This window comes from Echeneis naucrates, chromosome 17, assembly GCF_900963305.1.
Source record: "Echeneis naucrates chromosome 17, fEcheNa1.1, whole genome shotgun sequence".
In the NCBI taxonomy this organism is placed as follows: Eukaryota; Metazoa; Chordata; class Actinopteri; order Carangiformes; family Echeneidae; genus Echeneis; species Echeneis naucrates.
Window position 1 is genome coordinate 42986 of NC_042527.1, and position 25462 is coordinate 68447.

Sequence of the window (25462 nt, forward strand, 5' to 3'; positions counted from 1 at the left end):
TTTAGAATTGAAGATTGAAAAAGTTCCTGACACTGCTCAGTGAGTCACTGCATTCTGAATAAGTTTTAAAAAGGTCGTGGTTACGTTACTCTATTTATCCAAACTGCTGACACAAAACTGAATCATTACGGTGCGCATGGCCATTTAAAAGCACAATATGGGATATATCAATTTCCTCTGATGCTTGGCAACATGAGTCAATGTTAGCAAGCCAATGTGAACCAGGTTTATTCACTCCGCTGAGTGCAGTGGAAAAAAAGAGAACTAATATCCAATAAAACAGAGTAGGGTCGGAGACCATCTTGTTTGCTAGTTTTGCTTTATTGGCAACATGAACTTGAACTGCATGCACATGATCAGATGTTGCACATTAGTCTTGTCGGACTGGCCGGTGGTGGCTTTAATTTTTTATTTATTTATTTATTTTTTAAAGAGGCATGACATGGCAGTTTAAAATGCAAACATCAGGATGCTGTTAATTGTTCCTGACATCAGGCACCAACAATCATCATCCAGTAAAAATCCCTGACTGCCTTTTATATCCTCCCAGCTGCAGGAAATTAGCCAGACCAGTCCACAAAGTGTAGGTGAGACCACAACCATAGCCCTCCATAAATACTTAAATAAAACCAACACCCTCACAATAGCATCCCTTGAATACATATTTACTTCTGTGCATCCCCTTAGGCCCACCTGGAACCTCCGCACGGCACAGCAAATGTCCCAAATGTTTGTCCCTTCAATAAACCTGACCATTAACGTGTGTGCCTATTCTGTTACTTTATTGTTTGTATCCATAAATGCACATTCAATCATTAATTTAAGTAATGGAACCCCTGGTCTCCATTCCAAGTCTCAACACTGGCCGATGTGTGTCACACTACCCATTGTGAGTGCAAGAACAAGGAGATGATATGGCCAAGACGGCCGAAGGCATGAAGTGCAGTGCGGGGAAAGAATATCTGTCCATTCCTTCTAATCTAGGAAAACCTTGCAGGTAAAAGAAAACCTATTTTATTCATTATTTTTTACATCAGTCAAAAGGACAAAAGCACTCTGTCCAGCTGAACATGCTGGACAGCTGGACATGTCACCAACTCCTTGAAAATGTTGTTTTGTTTGTTTTTTTTTAAAATAAAAATAAAAACACTCGGGGGGGAAAACCTGAGGGAGGATTTCATAATTCATACATCATTGAGTTAATGTTCAGTAGGGTTGAGGTTAAATCATGTCCAATGGGTGTCGTCTGAACAAATAATACAAGTTCTGCAAAGTGTTATAGAGTTTATTCATTACTCTGTCCTACAGCACTCTTTTTGAGAATAACAGCAAAGAGGTATTCTAACATTCAAGCAGAGTTCTGAAGCCATAACATTGATGTGGTGTGAACCTGAGGGACAGACTTTGGCCACATCCACACGAACAACATTCATGCCTTGTGTCCAAAGTATTCCAGAATTAAGTACAGTAAGACCATGAAACTGAGACTTTTGGAACCACTGCATGAAGCACCACATTTCACTTTATAAATGCAGGTATGTGTCTTAGTCTGGATGGGCAGATATGAAAAACTACGACACAGACATCCGTTTTTGCTTCCTGATTGGATCCTCCTCCTGATTGAGATACATCACCATGTTTCCTTCCTCAATTTATCATGCTCCATAAAACGACAAACCGGTCTAAATACAAGAATAGACCAATGTAGTTGTCTGTCTCCTCTCCAAGTCTCTATGAATGTTTTCTTAGCTGAAGTTTCAAATTTCAAAGTGAATTAATCAGTTACCACAACTAAAATGTTTACTCAGACACCTTTTTTAACACCACAGTTGGACTTCTGTTTATTTTTGTGGAAAGTCATTGTTGAGTTTCAGTACCTCAAAGGCAGTTAGTTCAGCAAGGGTCATTCTTCAGGCACAGATCAGTGAGCTATAATTAATGTGCTGAATACATAATTTCAATGTATTGCTAGTAGGGATGCACCGATACCACTTTTTTCCAAAACGGGTAGCGTTTGAGTACTCACCTATACCGAGTACTTACGCCATTACACAAAGTTACTTCAAACCCCCCCCCCCCCACACACACACACGAGTGACTGTACTGCAGTGAAACTTGTGACAAACACAAATTTAACAAAATTGTCATATACTGACATTCAACACTGCTTTTATCAGGCCGATACCCTATAGTCTATAGTCACTACAGTCTGGTTCAGACAGTGAGTCTATCCCCATAAACTCCCATGTTAAAATGTCTTTCCAGCAGATATAAACACTTTTACATTCTGGTACAAAAACGGTTTTGGTCTCTATAGCTGATTCAAGTTATGAGCAATTGGTGTGTGACCTATTGCGTAACAGTCAGATGAGTGTGTAGTAAAATGATTAAATATAAGCTCTAAAGGGTAGCATGACAGCATAGTGGTTAGCCCCCCACAATAAGAAGGCTGCAGGTTCAGTTCCTGGGCCATGGGCCTTCCTGTGCTTGTGTGAGTTTCCTCCATGTGCTCCAGTTAACTCCCCCAATCCAAAGAAATGCATGCTTAGGTTAATTGGTGGCTAAATTGCCCGTAGGTGTGAGTGGCTGTTCGTCTCTGTATATTGGCCCTGCAATTGACTGGTAACCTGTCCAGAGTGTACCCTGCCTTTGCCCAATGTAAGCTGGGATTGGCTCAAGCATCTCCCTGTAACCCAGAAATGGATAGGTGGTAGAAGATGAATGAATGAACATGCTCTAAAGTCTAAAGCTAATTTTCAGTCACCACAAGATATAAAGTCTTTATTAACACTTTCATGTCAGCATTTGGAGAGAAAATGACAAAACACATTCATCAGTCCCATTTCAGTGATTGCATCATTACTTACTGAAGGTAAGTTACTGGAAAAGGCAGTATGAAAAATAATAGACCAATAATGAAGTGACAACAGTGAATCAAAATCTGTACAAGTATTGGAAAAAACCAGAGAATGAGGATGACACATCACCTGGTGCTACTTTATAAACAACGACAGTTGCCTGACAGTGTGTGAGCATTAGAACCCTGAAGAACATCATCAGTCCATTCTTCACAAACCTGCCTGAGTACAGCACACTGATGACATAATCAACACAATAACAGTACTTTATCCAAAGTTTTTTTTTTTTTTTTTTTTTACACAATGTGCTCATGAGATTGGGGTTTTGCATATCAGTCTTAAATCAGGCAGGCAGCATTATATTCCTGGTTTTAATTGGTTATTTATTTTCTTTTTATGCTGTTAAATCCAGACAGTACTTCTTCAATAGTCTGGATTTGGAGCTGTGCATCGCCTGCTGGACCCCTGTGCTGTTAATGTTTTTCCCTCTCACATTAGAATGTTAGCTTGAATCTTCATTTAAGAGAGTTAAGATTATCTCAATAAAGTGCATCGGCCACTGTGGCTTCTTGACCCTTTTGACATGGGTACTGGTATGTAGCAATGCAAACCAGACCTGCAGAAAATTAGCCTCAACACGATGTTATCATAAACTAACTGAAAGGATGATCAGCGCCACTAAAATGAGTGTGATATGGAGATTAAATTTGCCCTGTAAGCATACTAAAGGTTGACATGTTGATGGCTCATCACACCCTCACATCACATATCACATCAACACTAAATGTAACATTTCTACTTTACTTCCAGTAGTATTAGTTTTTTATTTCCTGTATCTAAATCTGCCCTTCTGACACAGATAAAGTAAACAGAGCACATAAGATACAGTGTGTATGAGGCTGGTATAGCTGGAGATGATGGTGGTAATGGTGAATATTTGACCAAGGTCAATGTCTGGTCAGTCTGCTTCGACAACCCAACAGTCCCAGGTAAGAGGCAAGGAGGGAAGTTTGCTTCCACTGGAGGACACTGAAGAGGATGACGGAGGGGCAGGATGAGCACTTACATATTCAAATGTGTCTTTGCTGCTGTTTTATCTACAAGAACATTGTAATAGATGGAGAGACAGGCTGTCAAATGGATGGATGACAGTGGAAACACGTGTTCTCCATGTCATGTTCTGCCATGAATACAGATTTTTATAGTTTTCTTAAAATTAAAATAAAATATTTTGTATTCTGTTTACAGCACTTTTTTTTTTTTTTTTTTTAAACCAGTAACTACTTGGGCACTGCATAAAGCTCAAGGATCACCTAACTCCCAAGCATCACAAACAAACAGGGCTACTTGTGTTGTTTTTCAGGGGACATCAAACATAACACTAATGCATGTGAACAATGGGCAGATATTATTGAATACACAACAAATTTCCATCACAGCGACTTCATTGTTGTATACTTTATGTCCGAGGTTTCAGGTAATTTTCTTTTAATTAAATTTAAACAATTTAAAGCTACATTGTTAGTCAGTGATGCAAACCAGTTGGCCACACTCAGTCCCAGGGGCACAAAACAGAGTCCACAACCATCTTAATGGTGATAAACGACTGTCTGCTGCTAGATGTTGCACTAGACCAACACAGAAAGGGCTGTATGTAGCAGTCATCACAGAAGCTGCAAGAGAGCCAACAAAAACCATCTAACCACAACCATTAGCCCACACTAGCATTGCTGTTGTATGACAATTAGCCATAGATCCGTGCAAAACACATGCACCAGGATGGGGAATGCAGGGTAAAAAGGAGTCAGTGTTGGTGGAGGTCTTAATGATGTTGGCCCCAGTTCTTACACTGTCAAACATCAGATCACCGAGTAATAAAGATGACAAGATTTCAGCGTGTCTAAGACATGAGGAGGATTTTCAAAAGAGTTACTTCACCTACTGCAGCCATCTACCTGAAGTTAGGCTCCCGCAATAGTCACTGTGCAACAAACCGTGGATAAAACAACATATCACAAATCCATTAGTGGAGGACTGTGCATCCTATTACACAGCACTTAGGCCATTCAATTCAAAGTGCATTGAATGTGTAGTCTGTATCTTTCAGAACGTTTGGACAAATTACCATATTACTTGTCAACGTTCCTGGGCTGAATAATAAGGAAATTATACAGATTTTAAATGACAGCTTCAATGGTAAGCTTTTTCAATTGCTAAATCAACCTGTCTTGGTGTTTGTTGTAATGCAATGTCTGAAGTCACAGCTTTGATTGAAATTCAATTAATTGTTACATAGTTTCAACTGTGTGCCATCTCACCTGTGGGCAGAAATGGTGTTCATAAATGTGGGAAGGACCAAAGGTTTAACAGGAGGGGGTGCAAAAATATGCTATGCAAATGAGGCCCAGAGATTACATCAAACAATGAGGGGTGCAGTTTCTTTCTCTGCTAAGAACACCATTAAACCACTAATTTTTACTTACGGAGCAGTTGTTTACAGTTTTGTTTAAATAATGAGCAAGAGCATTTCAACCTCAGTCATTGGCTTGGCATTCTATATTCTATTCCATATATATTTATCCCTGGTCTTCCTTAAGAGTGGCAGTGGCAGTCAGATGGTCATTCTAACTAGACTACAGTCTAGAGTCTTAAAGTTTCAAACTTCAACAGTCAACAATAATTGTTGACTGTTGAAAGCATTTGCCTGCTATGGAGAGGTAGAGATTTCAACAATGAAGTGAAATTCGGCCTTTAGCTGGGCTGTTAGTGGTTAGCCGACTGATTGTGATGTGAGTGGCTAAATGAGACTTTGAAAAAAATAAGCAGTCATAAATTATGAAGGCTGACAATCCGAATGGGTCAGAATTCAGCACACACAAATTGATGGCAACCTATTTTAACATAAAACAGAAGCTTTTGTTGAAGCATAAATTTTGCATCACTAAATATAATTTGTTAAATCAGTGTCCTTTCTGGGACATAACATGGCAATCCCAATTTTATCCCTTAGCCCTCACCCAGCTGTTCCTCCCCACATTCATGTGTGGGGTAGGGATATTCCATCTCTCCAGCATCTCTCCAGTTAAGGTGTCAAACATCCCTTTCTTTCAGATGACACTTGAAACAAAGGGCTATAAGAAACTTCCCAGTATAGATGAGGTACACTGGAAATGTGGCTGCACAAATAGTGTGACCCATTGCACTTTCGACATTAATAAGAATTTTGAAATTACGGCAATCATTGCTTTATCTTATATTTAATCTTGTGCCCATCCATTTACAGCCCTTCATACATTTGCATACTAAGCCATTCCCATGTAGTTCTAATGGACATTGTAGGACAACAGATTAAAGTAGTGAAAGAAATACAGAATAAAATATACCCTAATTAGCTTTAAATCTACAAAAGCACTCTCTTCTGTTGATTCAGGCAATTTAATTTTGCTAAATGTGTTACATTGTTTCCAGTCACTGGTGGTTCTATTGTTGCGTGCTACTTCATGTTACCTTCTCTCATCATATTATATTGTATCCAAGCTTACCTCTTCTATCCTTCTCAATACATTGACAGTGAACTGTTATACATTTTACAGTAGTTAAGTTCATGCACTTGACCTTCTCTATTTTCCCAAATCTTCAGTTTTGCTAACAAATCTAGTTTAGCAATCAGCCATGGCCTCAGTCTCCCACTCCTGCTCTCTCTTGCTCAGTTTCTTCCATGTTCAGTTATTCCTCTACCTCCTCAGATGATAATGGTACAAATAAATGTAGTTTATTTATATTTATGAAGGGGAGGCGCAGCTCCACATCCATAAAAGACCATCTTGTGTTAGTATTGCTAGCCAGTCCCATGCAGGTTCCCAGATTATCAATCCCCCCCCCAGCATCTAGCCAAGGTGGCTGGGTGACTGAGCAAGATAACAGGCATAACTGTAGGCTGCAGCTCCGGTTCACTCACAAGTTCACATGTCCAATAGATTGTCCCCACTCACTGACACACCTTCTGAGAAATGGACTCTGGTTATTGGTATTTCTACTCTGAGATTTGTGAAGTAGGCCAGTGATTCCCAACCGGTGTGCAATTGAAGATTATCCAATTTCACCTGATTGGTACTCAAAGTCTTCGAGAACCAATCAGTGTGCTGCAACACAGTGATTGGGAATCACTGAAGTAGGCAACGCCAGTGGCCATACTTGTCACCAGACCAGGCAACTTTGAATTATGTATGATATATATGCTGGTATTGGCTTCAGACAATGGGTCAGCTTCTGTACTTCTCCTCTTAGATCTCAGTGCTGCATTCAACACCATAATATTTTATTACAGAGACTGGAACATGAAATTGGCATTCAAGGAACTCCACTAAGGTGGTTCAGAACCTATTTATCAGATAGACATCAGTCACCAATAGCTCCTCCTCACGTACTATAGCCAACTACAGAGTTCCACAAGGCTTAGTTCTTGGACCAATCCTCTTCACGTTGGGATCATGTTGTGATCACCTCACATGTGCTCTGAAAACAGCAATAGAGAGGCCTACATGTCCCTCCAGAAGCCTGGGGCAGAGTTGTCTGCCTGTTTGAAAACGGTGCCACAACCCCCACGATCCACACTTAAAATGTGGATTCGAGTTTGAACAGGAACTGAACGCACACATTGGCTGGGCTCAGGCGCCCTCAACAGGGTTCCCCGGTGACATCACCCAGGTGATAAAGATGTATGGCAGCCCTGCACCTTCGCTTTTTCCCGGTGCCCCAGTTGCAGTAGAAAGCTGTCCCAGCTTTCGTCTCGACCAGATCACTGAAGGGAGCAAAACCAAACATTTGGATCCTACCACCACAACACGTGGGTCACAGTCTTCAACTTGCGGGACAAGCACGGACTGCTTGTGTTTTGTTTTGTTTAGTTTTTTTTTTTTTTTTTTCAAAAACCAGTACAGACCATCGCGTGATCAGCTGATTCCACGTGCTGTGAAGACTTCCCAGCTGCCGCCAAGGAACTCATCACATTGCTGTTGTCTGAGGAGAACATGGACTGCTCGACCAAACTGAAGAACGCGTTGTGGACTCTGAGTGAATATCTCTCTCTCTCTCTCCTTTTTACTCCCTCACTCCGGGGGAGCGGAGCAACAAAAGTAAGAGGCTTATGTCTTGGCAGAGACAATTAGGATAGCGTGCATTGCATTTTGTTTTGCCATGTCTTTTGTTTATTTGGGATTCAGTTTTATTTGTTTGTTTGCTTTGTTTTATTTCCCTTAAATCCCATAAATTGTAAAATTGATTGGTGCTATGTGTTGGCTGTCACTGTGATCAGTGATTGAACAATATCACTAGTTAAAGACTAATACCCGACCCGTTAACTCGCTGGCTCCGCTATTGTGTAGTGATATTGTAATAATCAACCGTAGTGATGTCGTCTGCGATCTCGTTCTCCTTCTCTTTTCTTCTCCTGACACACATTCACACGTGGCGATCAATCAATCGCCATCTTGGCTCCAATGAGTGCGTAGCCGATGTCACTCTGTCATCATCTTGGCCAATGAAGATGTCACTCAAGTGACTCTCCGGCCATCTTTACTGCTCACACGCTGACACACTCCTCACACACGCGCGATTGTCATTGCTATCACTATTTATTAGTGTTGCTGCATATGATATTACTACTGTTACCACTATAGCTATCACCATCGCTAAGGCTATCCATATTATTAATACATTCTTATTACATGTGTGTTACCTGTTGTAGATTAGTAGCTGATGTGTGTCACTGGATAATCAAACTATAACAGCCATTTATCCAGAGTGATGTTATTTTGAATAATTATTGCTATGAATAAATTCTGTTGTTGTTTGTGATTATTGTGGCTATAATTGTGACAATTGCTGGATTCATAACAGTCAGTGCTCAAGTTCACTCCTTCAGTTAACCTTCTGAGACTGTATACTGAGTTTGCTAATTTGGACATTGGTCCCTGGTAACAGGGTGGTGCCCCGAGATTCACTACTTAGTAAACAGTCTTAGATATCAATGACCATTTTCCATAATCATTGATATGAATCACCAATCTCCAAATTGTTCCTACGAGTGCACAACAGACATAAAAGTCTAGATAACCCGTAACTTTTTACTTCTAAATTCTGACAAAACTTAAGTTATTGTACTCGGCCCTAAGCACCTAAGAGAAACGCTATCTAATCATCTAATCAGTCTGGACGGCATTAGTTTGGCTTCCAGCTCCACTGTAAGAAACCTTGGAGTAACCTTTGACCAGGACACGTCCCTCACATAAAACAAGTTAGTAGGACAGCTTTCTTCCACCTGAGAAACATTAGGAAAATCAGAAACATCCTCTCAAGATGATGCAGAAAAACTAGTCCATGCATTTGTAACTTCTCAGCTGGACTACTGTAACTTATTAGTATCTGGATGTCCAAACAAATCTCTGAAAGGTCTTCAGAACGCTGCTGCATAAATATTAACAGGAACTAGGAAAAGAGATCACATCTCTCCTATGTTAGCTGTTCTTCATTGGCTGCCAGTAAAATACAGAGTAGAATTTAAAATCCTTCTGTTAACATATAAAGCTCTTAATGGCCAAGCTCCATCATATCTCAGAGAGCTCATAGTTCCTTACTGTCCTAGTAGGCCACTCTGCTCTCTAGATGGAAGTTTACTTGTGGTTCCCAGAGTAAAGAGAGTACATCTGGAGGCAGATCTTTCAGTTATCAGGCTCCTCTTCTATGGAACCAACTTCAAATTGTTTTTTTTAAATGCAAGACGTGGAGGCGAAGGAATATATACAGTGCAGGCCAAAAGCTTGGACACACCTTCTCATTCAAATGAATAGGAAAGTATGTTCAAACTTTTGGCATGTCCTGTATATATATTCTTTGATAGAAATATGTTAATAGAACTCATTCCATCCATGTTTTGACAGACAACACGGACAGCCAATGACAATGAGAATAGCGCCGTGCCGAGCCAATCACACAGCTGGAATAGAGTTACAGCCACGTCAGGCTCGGTTGACACACACACAGAAACATGGAAACACATAGAAAGAGTAGGTGAAGCAGCCTTTTTAAACGTAAGCAGACAGACATTGTTGAGAAGAAAGGTCCGAGGAATTTCGTAGTGTGGGGATATTTTGGCTATTTAAAGTCCAACAAGAAGCAGAGTAGCGTGCAAGGCAAATTGTATCAGAGATGTACAGAAGGTTTTTTGTTTTTTGTCTATTTATTTGTCGGTTTGTTTTCTAACAATTTAAAACAGTTTGAATATATATAAAGCATACGTTGAGGTCTTTTTGTTGCTTTTTATAGATTTTATTATGCATTAATACATTCTTTATTTATTTGGAACTGAGCAAAGAATCTAGGTTGTGGTCTCCTGTAAAACCTGGAAGCTTTTGTCTGGTCAGAATTGAGTCTTTTCTATTTTGTATTAACTATTTCATTTTTTTGTGATTGACCTAAGAATTTAGTTGTCGATTTGTTTGTGTTCTCCTGTAACACTTGAAGCTTCTGACTGGTCAGAATTAATATTTTAGTTTATTATATAATAGTTTTATTTATTTGTTATTCATGTTTAACCTCTGACAGAAAAATAATATTTAAACCTTGTTGCAAAACATACTGATGACATTGGTTAGAGAAGGATTTCGAAACTTCTGAATGTTCCATTGAGCACTGTTTTGGCCATAATCCTTAAGCGGAAACAACATAATTTTATCATAAACCGGCCGCGGCCAGATACTCCTCACAAGATTTCTGACAGAGCAGTCAAAATAATTATCAGAAGAGTTGTCCAAGAGCCAAAGACACTTGTGGAGAGCTTCAGAAAGACCTGGAATTAGCAGGTACAATTGTTAAAAAAACAAAAACAATAAATAACGCACTCAACAGCCATGGCCTGCTTTAGATAACACACCTTGCAATTTAAAGGAAACACCTAAAACATGCAGGACAGTAGCTCTCCAGGACTGGAGTTGGAGACCTCTGCTCTAGACAATATCTGCTCAGAACACATCAGAATTAATCTAATCAGGTCTTCAGACTTACAGACATAAAGGCATAGATGACCTTGAATTTAGATTAAGCTAAAGTTTTGTAATTGGTGACAGTTGGGGGGCCTTGGTGTCCTGTGGGCTAGCTTAGATGCTTTGGTGATAACGGTGATTCAATTGTCCCAGTCTCTCTCGCGTTCTGTGGATGGCTCTGCCTGAGGTTTCTGCCTCTTAATAGGAAGTTTTTCTTTGCTACTGTTAACAAGTACTGACTTGCGGAGCAATCTGTAGGGTCTCTTTAACACAGAAGATTTCTATTGTCCACCTGGACTTACGCTTATTTTAACCAGAAAACGGCCCGAAAATCTCCTGGGAGTAAGTGCCAAGTCATTTTAGCGGAACAAGCATCAACATCCGGCAATTTACAGTATGCCAAAAACAGTGTTTTAACGGTTAACAACAAAGGAGCAGATTCACCAACTTCCAACTGCAGCGTAAGTGGAATTGCCGTCATGACGCTATATTGGCTATGAAGCACAACTTCTCAGCTTTCAGATACTGCTGGAAGTTCTCCAACAGAGCAAACATTTGAGAACTAACGGTAATTTGAGATGCTGATGCTCAGAACAAATGGGTCAAATATTTCTGTAAAGAGTTCTGTCTAGACCTGTTCTATATTATGCCTTGAAGTAATTCTGTTATGATTTGGTGCTATGAAAATACAATTTGCTTTGATTTTATTTAATTTGTTTCAAGGGGCAAGGTGTAGAGGTAGACAAGGAGGCAAGAGTGAGAAATAGGGTTGGCTATCCAACAACTGCAAGAGAATAGATATTGTCCTAAAACTTAATTTAATATGATATTATCAACCCAATATGGCAAACCAAGACTGTTTGGCCACGTCTATAAAAATGTCATGACCAACTACTTGTCAAATAATGGCTATAACATACAACTTGTCATACAGTGAGAACCATAGGAGGCAAAAATTCTATTTAACCACTTATCTACAATTAAGTCAGCAATGTCAAAACGACAGGAATAGACTTCACTACACTGCACTACTGACTCCATAGGTACAAACTATAGTACTCAGTAACTGTGAGCTCTTTATGTGGAGACGTGTGTTACATCAGCTATGTGGAACAGAATCAAAAAGGAAAACACTTACTTCTTGAGCACAGCAATTAAGTAAATGCTCCTTGGCAGCAGCAAGAACACCTGATCTGTGAGTACAGCCTCCATGATCTTCTTGGCTACGTAGTCTGGTTGCAGGATGGGCAACAGCCTTGGCCACCTGAGAATGGCAAGAAAAAGAATTAAGAGAAAAAAAAATAAAAATCTTTCAACAGCAGTGAACCACTTGAATAAGCTACACCCCTCACAACCCGGAAACTGATAAACGATAAAAGACAAATAACTGAAAGAATATATGAGCTAATTAGCCTCCTGTATGTTGCTTTATCACAACTTCCTTATGAACACATGGCTTCTGGAATTTAACGAAACTGAGTGGATTCTGTATTGTTAGAGCAGTAGAAGATGAACACGAATGGGGACAGGTTTTAGGCATTCTGGAGAAAAATCTAATTTTGAACTGGTATCAGTTGCCAACCCTACTTACAAGTAGAAGTCCTTGTCTGTCCTGCAAGAGATGGCCTGTGGTTTGGTAGATCTCTTTGAAGTGGCATTTCTCTAAATCTTAGGTTAGCAGACCAGATACTTTATAGATATGGCCCCTATTAGCCAGATACTGCAACAATGGGTAAAACACGTGTGCATATGCTGGCACACAAGATTTTGAATCTTTGCATGGCAGGCCCTCTGCTGCTAGACTATATCTAAAAACCACAGCTTAGCTTAGTCTCAACACTGAAGCTCTACTCTGGAGATCTTGGAGTGCTTGAAACACAGTATCAGGCTATTGCATACCTTCCATGGACAAAAAAAGGAAGACAGCCAGGAAGAGGCCTTTTTGGTTGAAGTGCTCAATTACAAAGACAGCAGTGAACACCACACATTCAAAGAAGTCTTTGCCCTCTTTTCTCTGTCATTGCTTGCGATGTCTTGCGATGTCTGACATAGAATTAGAAGTATTCTCACAGATAAGTCTGGTCAAGTCCAGACTGTGAGACTTGGCCCCCACCTCTCCTCCTCCCGCACGGTGAGCATCGGCTCCCCACAGGGCTGTGTGCTGAGCCCCCTACTGTACTGCCTCTACACTCACAACTGCAGTCCGGCCCACAACAACAACATGGTCGTCAAGTTCACGGACGACACTACAGTGGTTGGACTCATCTCCAGTTGTGACGAGGCTGCCTACAGAGAGGAGATCCTGAAGCTGGCAGCCTGGTGCTCGGAGAACAACCTCGCTCTGAACACCAAGAAAACCAGCAAGATCATCATTGACTTCAGGAAGCACGGCGTCGATCCAGCTACCCTCCACATCAATGGTAAGCGGGTGGAGAGGGTCCACACCTTCAGGTTTCTTGGCGTCTTCATCTCCGCTGACATCTCCTGGTCACTCACATCATCAAGAAAGCCCAGCAGCGGCTACACTTCCTGAGAGTCCTCAGGAAGTACAACTACCTCCTAGGAACTGTGCACCTTCCTTCTATTGTATATTGTATATATTTCCCATATTTTGTATTTTCCTAAACAATTTCTTTTACACAGATACTGGTGATGCTCTAATTTCACTGATGTATAATGATAATAAAGGCATTTTATTGTATTCTACTAAAATATGGACTGAGAGGACAAGGCATATGTTGCAAGGACTTCGTCCCAAGTCAAGAGATGTTCCAGCGCTTCAATGCTCGCGTGTACTCCATGAGTGGAGCGTCAGAAATCAGGGAGATGGATGCAGATGAAGACAGTGAAGGTGGATTTTCCTTTAGGCAAGCACTCTTACTGCAACTTTTTTGTTTTTTTGTTAGTGCCAAGATATGATGCTAAGAAGAGAAGTTGTTTTTTGATCAATGATGATAATCCTGAAAGTACTGCAATATTTAGTGGGATAATGGGATTTTGTTGTCCATCTTCTCGTATTATGGCTGTATATTTGACCGTATCCCTCATTAGAAAATCTTACCATTTCTTTCTGCTGCACAAGTTCTGGACTCTACACATGGAATAAACCAGTAGTGGTGGAATGAAGACACACGTGAAGAATTCCCCAAAGACAACAGTTTATGGTCGTTTTAACACCTTACCAAGCGGACTGGGGGGCTGAAAGTCAAAGCATTGTTGCACTTCTCACTTTTTTCAGTTCTGCTTTCATGCTGTGGTTTCTGAAGCATACCAAAATTTCTGAGCAGCGTCATGCAGTTGAAAGGGGCACTTATCGATTGGACAAAGTAGGAGGGGAAATCCCTCCCTCCCTCCCTCCCAACCCGGAAATTTATTTGAGGGAACGGAACACAACATGACATAACTACATAATAGTGAACACAACCGTTGCTATAATGCTATCGTAGCTTGTCAGGGATTGAAGATGTTATTTTTCTAACTTTGACAATCTAACGTGACAACATAGTAGCTCAGAGTTTAAGGACTGTGACTGTTGGCAGTTGCGGTTTATTTTGTTTAAATATGCCAAAATGTGAATTTATGGGTTATTGTTGTTCAGACAATTGAGCTAAGCTAGCTAACAACTGCTAACATCAGCGGTTTAGGGTTAGGGTTATATAGTTCATAATTCCAGTCACCCTCCACATCAATGGAGGGTCAATTCCTAATTATCAGAGATATCAGAGAATTATAAAACCAGAAATTATTAAATTTAACTAATGATGTGAGGCACCACTCGGAAACCGGGAACAATAAAACTGTAAATATTTCCTCATAAACAGTTGTTGAATTAGAGGAGCAGATATCAGAAATATCAGCACCACAAGGTGAACGGTGAAGGTGTGAAATCCGAGTGTTAATTCTCTCAATCAGCCACATATCACAATAAAATGTGCACAATAATGGCAAGAAGGCTTCTCTTTCAAGCTACAAATAGTATATATTAACTTCCACAATAATTAACAAAGCTAACAATTGCTTCAATTGATAAATACTATACTACCCACTAATGTTAGGCAAAACACAGCAGTGGTGTAGAGACAAAACAGGTGAACTACAGCGCGTCTGTGTCAAGATGGCCGGCCTGGATCACGTGACAGGTCACGTGGTCCAAGGTGGCACGGCTTCCGAGGGAGGCTACGTCACACGTAAAAACAACCGGCAGAGCTGCGGCAAGGTTCCGGTTAATAATGGCAGACAGTGCCAACTGGTAGCCGGAGGCGTTTCTGCACACAAAAAAACCCAGTGGATAACAAAGGAATAAGGCGGCGCTATACCAGTGTTATCTGATGGTCTAATGTGCAGTTCAAACCATGCGCGATAGAATGGATGTGGAGATGTGTGTGTTTGTGTTAGTAAGAGAGAGGGGAAAGCGAGAAGAAGGGAGACCGACTCTTGGGCCCACGACCATGAAAGGAGAGCAGCGGTTGCCTTGACTACAGAGAGCAAGTGTACAAACAGTAGTCTGTGGCGCAAACACAAACAACTAAATATCCCAAATGGGATAACACAAAACAGTTTAGCCTGGTGAACACAAACTAAACAGGCAGCAACTTAAAATGATTCCTCAGAGTACAGCAGAGGACAGAGCCAGCGGTCCGTTAAAACACACAACAATAACTGAGCACTAAGCTTGTGAAACACACAAATGTAATGTCTGCCCAGACAACTTCTTACTTGTGACGCTCTCTGAAGTGTGTGTATAAGTGCATGGTACTGGCGGCACCGTCCTTGTTACTTGAGACTGACAGCCCTGGTTTCTTGGCAGGGAAGCAATGAAATACAGGCTGGTCAACGTAACCGGTTGACAATCGGGCGTCAAAGGTATCTGTGTCTCCGTGAAGGAACTCTTCCCTTCTGCAGGTAATAGCTGAGAGGTCAGTGGGTTGCAAGCAGTTGACTATCACAGATCCACAAAAGTGTACAGGTGAACAGAAGTTGGATCTTGTCTCGTCCAGCGAGGGTGAAGCTCCAAAAGGGGAAATAAGCACGCGTGTATAGGTCACTTTAGTTGGTGATCTAACTGATCGAGAAGGCAAACCTTCTTCTGAGTACGTATACCAGAAAGAGAACAAGATAAGTGATGTCACGGCCCCATTATCTCGGCTCACTGTGTTGTAGATAAGTCTCTGCCAACCAGAGACAAGAGCCTGCCACCTTGTGTTGAGTTCGCATCTGGATGAAAACTGGATGAAAAGTCTGTGGATGGACTCTTTTGTCTCCAGTGAAGAAAGGGAGAGAGGTGACCTCAGTCAGGCCTCAGGGTTTAAATGTAGGCCTTTCTTTGTCTGACCTTGTGACTGTGGTCAGCACCCCACTCCTCAGAGCAACCTAAGGGCCAACTGATCCATGGTGGAGGTATGACCAATGGGTTACCCAGTCCATATTCTTGAAACCAAGAGTCCGTAATACCTGAGGAGCAGTCAGAGTCTGTACAGTTCAGTTTAAGCAAAGGTTTTGGCGTCTGGGCTGAGTGATTCTATTCTCTAAGGCAGGGGTGAGGAAAGCAGGAGGGGGTTAGGGGTTTACTCCTGGTGCATGAAACGCTGTGGGACCACCAAGAGGGTGTCGAGTCTAGCCTGCAACCTGCGGATATATTGGTACACGAGGAGTGCGATGACTGCTGTGATGACCCAAGCACTAAGAAGGAGCCTAAGGCCAGATTGGGTAGGGTCAATTTAGGGAGGGCCTCGTTAGCAGGGGTGCTAGCAAGCCAATGATTACCTGCTCATTCTACCTTTGTCTCCATACCTTTGTCTTTAACAGACAGTCTACCCTGACACCTTTGTTCAGGGGACTCGGCTCCTAGGCCACAGAGGTAGTTACTAGCAGTCCGATTGAAAGGACTACCTGGAAAAACCCAGTGGACGTTTTGGTACACAAGTTAAGGGTGGGACTAAGGTAGAGCAAGGGGTCATTGTTATGGTATGCCCGTGTTGGTGGTGTCTTTAGGTGAACGTGAGTGTTGTCCTGCCAAAACCCAACATTAAGCATCTATTTCAACCGGTACATGTTCTGCTGCTCTATGATGGGGAGATTGAGGAGGAACCTTATCTCCAAATTCTGTGGGTGTACATAGACTAGGACTGCACTGCCAAGACTAAATGCCAGGTGGGCCTGTGATGATTGTACTATAGGTGTCGTGGTGGATCTGAAGGTTTGTTCGACCAGACTCATGGGAACAAGGTAGGTCAGTATTTGCCCACCGCTCAGACTGCTGACTGAGGTGCTAACTTCCCAGAGGAGATCCCGCATCAGATCCCCAACTACATGCATGTACATGAAATCATCCCTAACCTCTGACAATGTCCCTTAGGCACGCAAAGTGTTATTGATGAGAGCAGAATGAAGGTTAACTGTGACTATGGTACCCTGCAGGGATTTACCCAAGTCCTGTAGTTGTTCACATTGGATGAGGCCTCCAAGGAAGCTCTTGTCGTACACATCCCAAGGATCGAGTGAGACATAGATCCTTTGGGTGTATATGCTGCACCGGGTCATTAGGAGTCCTGGTATCTCTTGCAGGACAATACCAGTTGGGGGACCGAGGTTGACTACGTCAGTGGGCACCGCGACACGTAGGATGAAGAGGACGATGCCAAGCATCCAAGACAGTCCCATCCAGGCTACTAGGCATCGTCTTCCCCCCTTTGGGATGCGGCCTACTCCCCCCTTCTGGGTGAGGAGGCTGCCTCTCTCTTCGGGAGTGAAAAGGGTCAGAAAACCTTGATTTGGTTTGCCTGGCCTCGCCCGGAACATTGGCTGGGATTGGCCCCAGCGCCCCCACAACCCAGAAAGGGAAAAGCAGTAAAAGATGGATAGATTCTTCTATACTTAATACTCTTATGTAATTTTTTATTAGCACTATAACCGCAGCCCAATACCTTGGATTATTGCTGTGATGAAGCTGACTTATTTCAGGTCTGCAGCTTACTCCATCACTCAGTCTCTGACCAGTGAGCTCAGGGGAACTGCTGTGTTTCTGAAGTAAATGTAAACCATTGAGCTAGTGACAGATGGATGTCTGTGCTCTACATGCCCCAGCAAGGAAATAATAAGAACAATAACTGAGTGGACATGCAGCAGGTAAACCCTTTGTAATTCAATGTCTGTGACACAGATTTGGTTGCATGTTGTAACCCCTCTCCCAACCAGAGCCAGACTCCACTCTGAGACATCTCACACACGCACGCCACAGTTTACAGGACTCTTGTGATTCCAGACAGCAAAAATGGAGAAATGCGCCTACTTGGTTTGACATCCATCGAACATCCCAGTGTTGATGAAGTATGGGCACACAATGGTGGTCTTGACCCCATTTTTCCCAGTTGCCAGAAGCTCCAGACCCACTGACTCTGCAAAACCTACTGCTCCAAACTTACTGGCACAGTAATCTGCAAGGGAGAAGTCACATGTGAAAAGAACCATTGGCAATCAGATTCACAGAAATCAGCTTACAATTTCATTTAAGCAGGACTTTTCTGATTTCGCTATAAAACCTACAATAAAACACAAAACCTTAATCTTTAATTAACCAGTTCAGGGGCTGACTGACTGTAACATTTTCTCACATTTGAATCCATGTGTGTTTGTCGGTCAGTAAAGATTAACATTTCCCAGGTTGTATTTCTGTGTGTTCCCTTCCTCTGAGTGACTCCACCATGATACACGTGATTAAGCACACTATTCTTTTTATGTCTGAGTGTTCGGACAGAGACATAAAGTGAGAGGGTAAGAGAATGGAAACATCATCTTCCACACAACTACAATAGCTGTGAACGGGACTTTGCATTGTTGCATCACTCATCCCATACCACACTTCCAGTCCCTGTCCATACCTCCCTGCTTCTGTTATCTCCATTTAAAACTCTTTATACACCGTATTTTGTGGACCATAAGGTGCATTACCAATGAACGGATCTATTTTCATACATAAGGTGCACCAGGTTATAAGGTGCATGATAAAACATATATAAAGCAAAACAACACAGTAAGGTGAGTCAAACTTTATTCAACTCATTCACAATAACTCAGAATATTGTTCAGTTGTGACAAATACACTCACATTTTAAGTCATTCGTCTTCCACAAATCCATCAAATTCCTTCACACACACAAATGTACAGTGATGTTTTTGAAGCACAAAACCAAACATGAATACAACTCCCTGTGTCAGCTGGGAATGCTCCAACAATTCATCAAGCGAAGCGGCTTCGTCGCTTACCAAATTCGCACTAAAACATTCTGACAGATTTTTGAGCACCAGTCTAGCTGGATGATGCCTTGAACGTGATCTCGCTGTTTCTCCACAATGACAATAAAGCATTTAATTGATTTCTCCATTGAATGTGGACACGACCAAAGACAATGGCATGAAATCATCAGAACCTGGTTCAATGAGCTGCAGGTTGTTGTGAGATGTGTTGTATTCATTTGTTGTTACTGCTTTCACAGCTCAGTTCCTCTGGCGTAGTTCAATTATCTGGACCATCATGTTGTTCTCTTATCACAACACAGCAGTTCATTGCACCAATGATTTTGTGCAACAGCACTACTTGTTACATGTGACGCAGCACAGAATCACAATTGATAAAACACTACAATCTGCCTGATTGATATAGGTGAGAGGGCAACCAAAGATTAGCTGTACTATCTGTACTTCAAGCATAAACTGATAACCCAGTTCTGGCTAGAGAAAGAGAGAGACAGACACACACACACAGACAGACAGACAGACATCCAACAAATGTAAAGCAGGTGCTTCCATTTCTGTTGGGAGGAGTAACAAAGGAGGAAGTTGTCTGTATTACTCTAGTTTTTCCAGATCATGTTTCACAAATTCTCCACAAGAACCAGGAAAACAACAAATTTCAAATCCTCTGTTCAAAATGTCAGCCCACATGTGACCAACAGCGCACATGACCATGTTTCATAGGTCTAGTAGCGCCCTCAACAATTGCACAATTCATGTTGTGCATGCAATGATTAAGAGGAGAAAACACACCTGCCAATCCACTGACTCCTATAAGTCCTGCAGAGCTAGCGATGCTGACGAGATGACCGTGATTGTTGGCAATCATAGCAGGGAGGAAGGCCTTGTAGGTCTGAGCAGGGAGAGAGAGAAGAAAAATAAAACACACAACAAAGTATAAAAACCTGCAGAGACAGCTGACATCTGACAACCACTTCTCAATTAGACAGACCTTGATCTGATATTTAGTAAATGTACTGACCAAGTAGTCAATTAATTACTTTTTTAATCCAAAAAAAGAGTTGTAAAGAAAAACATTTGACCACTAAAATAATTATATCAATCTGCTTGTATTCTTGTATTCTTGATCTACAGCACAGAAGCTCAGGACAGAGTTTCTGACTCACTGACCCAGAAATGGGCCATTGTGTTGACCTCCATTGTCTTCTCGATAAGGGAATCAGGAGCATCCATGAACTTCTTTCCCGTCACGATCCCAGCATTGTTCACCAGAATACTGACATCACCCACCTCTCGCTTCACCTGCGTATTGCAGAAAAAAAAAAAAAAAAAAAAAAAAACGCCCATCACGTTGGATGAAATACCATTTTCAGGGAGGGAGAATAGCGCTCTTAAAAGACCATTTACAGGAGCTGTTGACAATCTGAAGTCAGATCTTATCTTAAGTCATTCTACTTGTTGATCTTCTCCAATTTGGAACAACTGATATTCCCCCCCCCATATCAAAAGCCGTTACTGATTACAAGCAGATAACGGCAGGTAACTGATATTTGGAATATCTACTGCTCTGACAAATACTGCACTAAAATGGAAAATTGTAAAACCAGTTCTGCTAGGTAAAGTACATCATCCACCTGGATAGATAAAAAGATAAAAATCATTATATTGGGTGATTTCAATATTCATGTAGATGTTGTCAGTGACGGCCTTAGTTCTGTATTTAAGTCATTGCTGGGCTAAATTCGTTTTTGTGTATGAAGGAACCTACTCACTGTTTAAATTGCACCCTTGATCTGGTATTAACATATGGACAATGGATTGGCCTCCATACTTGTTCTGTTAGATCTTAGTGTTGCTTTTGACACCATTACACCATAATATTCAATTACAAAGGCTGAAACATGAAACTGGGATCAAAGGAGCCGCACTAAGCTGGTTCAAATCATACTTATGAGACAGATATCTCTTTGTTTATGTTACCAATGACACTTCCTCATACACTTTAGTTAATCATGGAGTTCCATGAGGTTCTGTCCTTGGAAACATCCTTTTCACCCTATATAATGTTTCCCTTGGGAAATATTCTCTGGAATCACAGCATCAATTTTCATTCTTGTCAATGTCAATGAAGCCAAATGAAACTAATCAGCTAGTTCCACTTTGAGCATATCATAGACATAATGAGGGGAGACATTTAACTACATTTTACTATGTTCAATCTTGGAATCACTTTTGATCGGGGCATTTCCTTTGCCCCTCATATAAAACCAAGTCTTCTCTTCATTGGCTCCCAGTAAAATTAATAGAAATTAAAATCCTTCTCCATATGTACAAAGCTCTTATTTATCAAGCTCCATCATATCTCAGAGAGCACATAGTTCCTTTTTGTACCAGGAAGTCACTTCGCTCTCTGTATGTAGGGTTACTCAGGGTTCCTGGAGTCTCCAAGAGTCTTCTATTGAACCAACTCCCAGTATCGGTCTGGGGGTCAGACTTTGTTGCAGCTTTCAAGATCAGGCTTAAAACCTTTCTTCATGACATAGTCTGCAGGTTTAATTACTCTTTTTTAGCTGTCCCCACTGATTGTTGGGGTTGGACTCCTCTCCTTCACGCTCACTCTCACTGCCTCTACTTCTCTCTCTGCCCCCCCCATCCCACCCTCTATCAACCCAACCACTCGAGGCAGGTGGCTGCCCTCCTACCCTAGTTCTGCTGAGCCCTAGTCCTGCTCTATATGTAAAGTGCCTTGATGTAACTTTGTTATGATTTGGTGCTATATTAATAAATTTCATTTGACCTGATTTGAAAATGCCTTCTCCTTAGTTTATCCAACTGCAATGAGGGTTTAGGGACAATAATTTCATAATTTGTTTTTTATTATCATTGGTCCCATTATTTACCATATCATTTTCCTTTTATCATAAGTCTCACTATCATAATTACACTTCTTAATGTGGAATCTGCATTATGTCACTCTCACTATGATTCCACTACTATCTCTTCAAGAATATTTTTCCTTGTCACTGTCACTAGTTAATATTCATGGAGAAGTTGATTGCGTCTCAATATTAGCTAAAGAACATAGACCTTCAAAAAACCAATACGAAAAATGTGTTGAATTTATTAACTGTATCATTACACAAAACATATCAGAGGGTTACGCTCTTATTAATGTGTCACTATAAGATCTTATCTGTCAGGGTTGTGGAAAAGCTGGTGCCATTTTAACTCTTGCCGATAAACAATGTAGTTACAAGTTAACCAAAACATGCGTATCTTTGGACTCTGGGATGATCAGAGTACCCACGCAGGCATAGAGAGAGTACACAGAATCCACAGGGAAAGCATGCAAATTCCCCAAAGAACGGCCCCAGACACAGGAATCAAACCAACTGGACATTTCTAAAAATCAACGTTTCTCTTGACAGCAGGACACAACAAAGCCTTCCATCTTTGCAGTTGTCTGTTAGTACTAAACATAGAAGAAAAATTGCAGTCTGTTGTTTACACTGTTCCGTAACAAAACATTTTTGTGGTGTCGTTTGACCGGAAAATATCTGCTGGATCAGAATTTGGGTTTGCCAGTGGCAAATCTGAGGTAGATATCTGATATTATGAAACAGAGGTCGAGCACAGGGGGTCTTTGGCTAGCACTGCAGACATTGGCATCATAACAAATTCACATTTGTTGGCGTATCTACAACTCACAGATTTATTTTTTTATACATTTTGCACAATTAAACGTGGACAAACACGTGTTATCATACCAACCCATGTAAGAACCACACTATCAATGTGTTTCTGAGCAATAAAACTCAGATCCGGCTTCCTTTATCAACAACAATCTAGCTGTTACAGCAGCTATCCTTCTTTTAAATACTAAGCGAACAGGGTGTGTGTTTACAAAACAGTTACACCTTGAGGACAAACACACAAAGTGAGCTGGGCTGAGCTGTTGTACATTCTCCTATCATACAGCCTTGATTTACATATAATTACAGGTACATGTGGTGTGTCGTTTTATTATGTATGACTGCCTGAAAATTTTTGCAGCACCAGCATAACACAGTTTAAACATATTTTTAAAAGGTCCTTTAGTTCTCATAACAAAAGATCAGTCAGCTCTCTGTTCTTTCTGAATAGTCCAATTGAAAATTTCATATTCAGATAAACACTCAGGAAAATCAAAAGCTGCAAGTCATTCATTGGTTTGTGAGCTTCTGTTTTGAAGCCTCCAGGTTGCAACTTGTACAACACTATATTTGGAGGAGAAGGAGCAGGTGGATCTAATCTGCTCTCTATTCTATCCTGCTTGTGTGGTACAGTCATTGCCTGCCAAACACAGTGGAGCCACACCCCTGATGCATACCCTGCTTTATTTTCTATTTTCCTGTCATTCATAAAACAACTATCAGGTTGTATTGAGGAAAACTTTAAACTAGACCACAACTGCAGTAACTGATTGACAGTTACAACAAACAACAAAGAAAATGTAGGTGTAAATAGCTTGGAAGGAAGCTCACCTGGTCAGCCACTCTGTAAACCTCGTTCTTGTTGCTACAGTCACACAGGTAGGAGTGTACTCTGCTGGCTCCACTCTGTTTGGCCAATTTAGCCGTTTCCTTCATCCCCTCTTGGTTAATGTCCCACAACACCAGCACAGTGCCATGAGCTGCAAACTCCTGAGCCATGAGGCGACCAATACCACTGCCTGACCCCGTGATCAGCACCACCTCACCAGCTATGTTTTTCTTCTTTATGGGCACAAAGAAGTGGATGAAAGATTCTACATTGTACCAGATGGACAAAAGGAGGACTTGGAGAGTTTCCAGGAAGAAATTCATGTCAGATCTTGGAAGAGAGAAGGAGAGGAAACATGAAATTTGTCTTACTTTGTCTTACTTCCTATTTCTTTTCATTCATTCATTCATTCATTTTAGTTAGTTAGTTAGTGATTGATTGATTGATTGTAATTTCAGTTTAACATGTGACAGTCAGGTAACCACTAAAATCGCATCATAAAAAACACTTTAGTGGTTTCGGTCAAAGACGACATCAGCAATTCTTAGTTTTTGATGTGATTATACCCAATTGAAAACTTCAATTCTAAACTCTGGACTTTAAATAAAAGCTCACTAAAATTAATTCAATATCTTTTGAAAGCAGCAATGTTGAAAACTTGTCAGTCCGCCATACAAAGTCATCTGATGCACCACACCCTCCTTTACATTAAGTAGATAATCTCTCCACTGTTCAACCTGATAAATAAATATTTCCATCATGCGCATGACCGTTTATGGACACTGTTTGGAGTTGTGTATCTGAATTGCTAGCAAATTAGGTCGTCTCTGCAGCACTTGATTTCAGTATTTGTTAAGTATCCTGTGTGTACATTCTGTAATCTTTATGAGTTAAAGATTAAAAACTTAATACCATCTCAACTGCTATCGTGGTAAGAGCTCTAAACCTCAGTGAGCACGAGTAGGAAAATAAAGTAGGAAAATCACAGTTCTATCCACGACAACGTGCTTTATAAAAACCCATGTGAGGGATGTAAAGTTTATATCGTTAAAATAAATAAATTAAGCAACACTGTATTAACTTAAGCTAATTTTGGGAGAGCCACGAAGCGGTACTCGGCGAAAACAAAAGATTCTATAAGCCATGATGCTGATGACAAATCGCTATCACGACTATTTGGAGTAGGTTTAGGCTTAATAGTCGATACCAGCCTCTAATTTAGCAAGACATGAGTCCCGCGGGGCAAACGAGCGCCTAAGCAGCCTGCCAGAGACCTTTACTCCCTACCACTCTGCGCTACGACTAGCGTTATCTCATCGATGCTGATGCGGACCGGCAAAGAATGAGTGTGCAGTAAACGTACCGTGGTAGCTGTGTGGCGACTGGCTGCTTCGGTGGCGGAGGGCTGTAGTTTTATGTAGCCCTTGGCTGGAAAATGATGTGAAGTCGAATACAAGCGATTGGCGTTCAGCAGGGCGGAACCAACGCGTCACATGACGTCAAGTCAACCACTCCTAGCCTCGCGTGTCTCCTCTTCCACGAGAGGAATTGTGGGACTTGGAGTGAGAACGTTTTCCAACACATTTTTAAATGGTGAAATAACCAAGAGTGACAACTGTTGGTAAATATTATTGGATAATCTAATTACATTTTATTATTGTTGAGATATTTTTTGTTTAAATACTCATTCTTCCAGAATTCTGAAAACGACTTACTTTTTCAGCAAGCAAAAGAATGATTCAAGGGATGCATGAGTTCCCACACGGCCCCATTTAGAGTAAAACACCAAACTGT

The 25462-nt window shown here is 41.2% G+C and overlaps 1 protein-coding gene across 2 annotated transcripts in view; it reads right to left on the reverse strand.

Annotated features, from left to right (window-relative positions):
• The window catches only part of LOC115058094 (epidermal retinol dehydrogenase 2), a 36880-nt gene extending 11746 nt beyond the window's left edge, over nucleotides 1-25134 (reverse strand). The window contains exons 1-7 of one of the 2 annotated variants that reach the window (XM_029525403.1): nucleotides 25032-25134; nucleotides 23671-23998; nucleotides 20318-20449; nucleotides 19940-20039; nucleotides 18186-18330; nucleotides 12036-12161; nucleotides 3104-3887 (exon numbers count right to left, since the gene is read on the reverse strand). In XM_029525403.1, the coding sequence (XP_029381263.1) occupies nucleotides 3806-3887; nucleotides 12036-12161; nucleotides 18186-18330; nucleotides 19940-20039; nucleotides 20318-20449; nucleotides 23671-23991 (906 nt within the window). In that variant the 5' untranslated portion in view covers nucleotides 23992-23998; nucleotides 25032-25134 and the 3' untranslated portion in view covers nucleotides 3104-3805. Of the gene's footprint in view, nucleotides 1-3103; nucleotides 3888-12035; nucleotides 12162-18185; nucleotides 18331-19939; nucleotides 20040-20317; nucleotides 20450-23670; nucleotides 23999-25031 lie in introns of those variants that run through there. The other variant, XM_029525402.1, reaches the window with a different exon arrangement.
• Nucleotides 25135-25462: the final 328 nt, after the last annotated feature.